The sequence below is a fragment of the Penaeus monodon genome, chromosome 19 (assembly GCF_015228065.2).
Source record: "Penaeus monodon isolate SGIC_2016 chromosome 19, NSTDA_Pmon_1, whole genome shotgun sequence".
NCBI classification, from domain to species: domain Eukaryota; kingdom Metazoa; phylum Arthropoda; class Malacostraca; order Decapoda; family Penaeidae; genus Penaeus; species Penaeus monodon.
The window spans coordinates 2,170,425-2,170,758 of NC_051404.1; the positions used below are offsets into that span (position 1 = coordinate 2,170,425).

Here is a 334-nt window from a genome sequence, read left to right on the forward strand (position 1 = left end):
TGTTCCATTCTCTTGCAGAATAAGACAAGATTCATGATACCCTACATGATCATGGTACTGATTGGTATCATCATAATGTTACTGGTTGCTTTGTTAGCGATTGGCCTAATGGCCTATTCTGGACTTTGGGCCGGCGTCTTCATCTTTGCCCTTATCTTCGGCGTGTTTATTTTCCTTGAGACTTACTGCCTTCTGGTGGTCCGTGCCCTTTACCTCCAGGTGAGTATTTCAGTTTATTTAAATATTGTCCTTTGTTATTTATTTCTCTATACAATGTCTTTATTGTCACATATGTTGTTGATACAGGTGAGTAATCTAGGCAGAGCAGTGCATG

The 334-nt window shown here is 40.1% G+C and overlaps 1 protein-coding gene across 3 annotated transcripts in view; it reads left to right on the forward strand.

Moving 5' to 3' along the window:
- LOC119584968 overlaps nucleotides 1–334 on the forward strand; it is an 8,935-nt gene that overhangs the window by 5,662 nt on the left and 2,939 nt on the right. For all 3 annotated transcript variants that reach the window (XM_037933562.1, XM_037933563.1, XM_037933564.1), the window contains exon 5: nucleotides 19–219. In XM_037933562.1, the coding sequence (XP_037789490.1) occupies nucleotides 19–219 (201 nt within the window). The remainder of the gene's footprint in view (nucleotides 1–18; nucleotides 220–334) is intronic.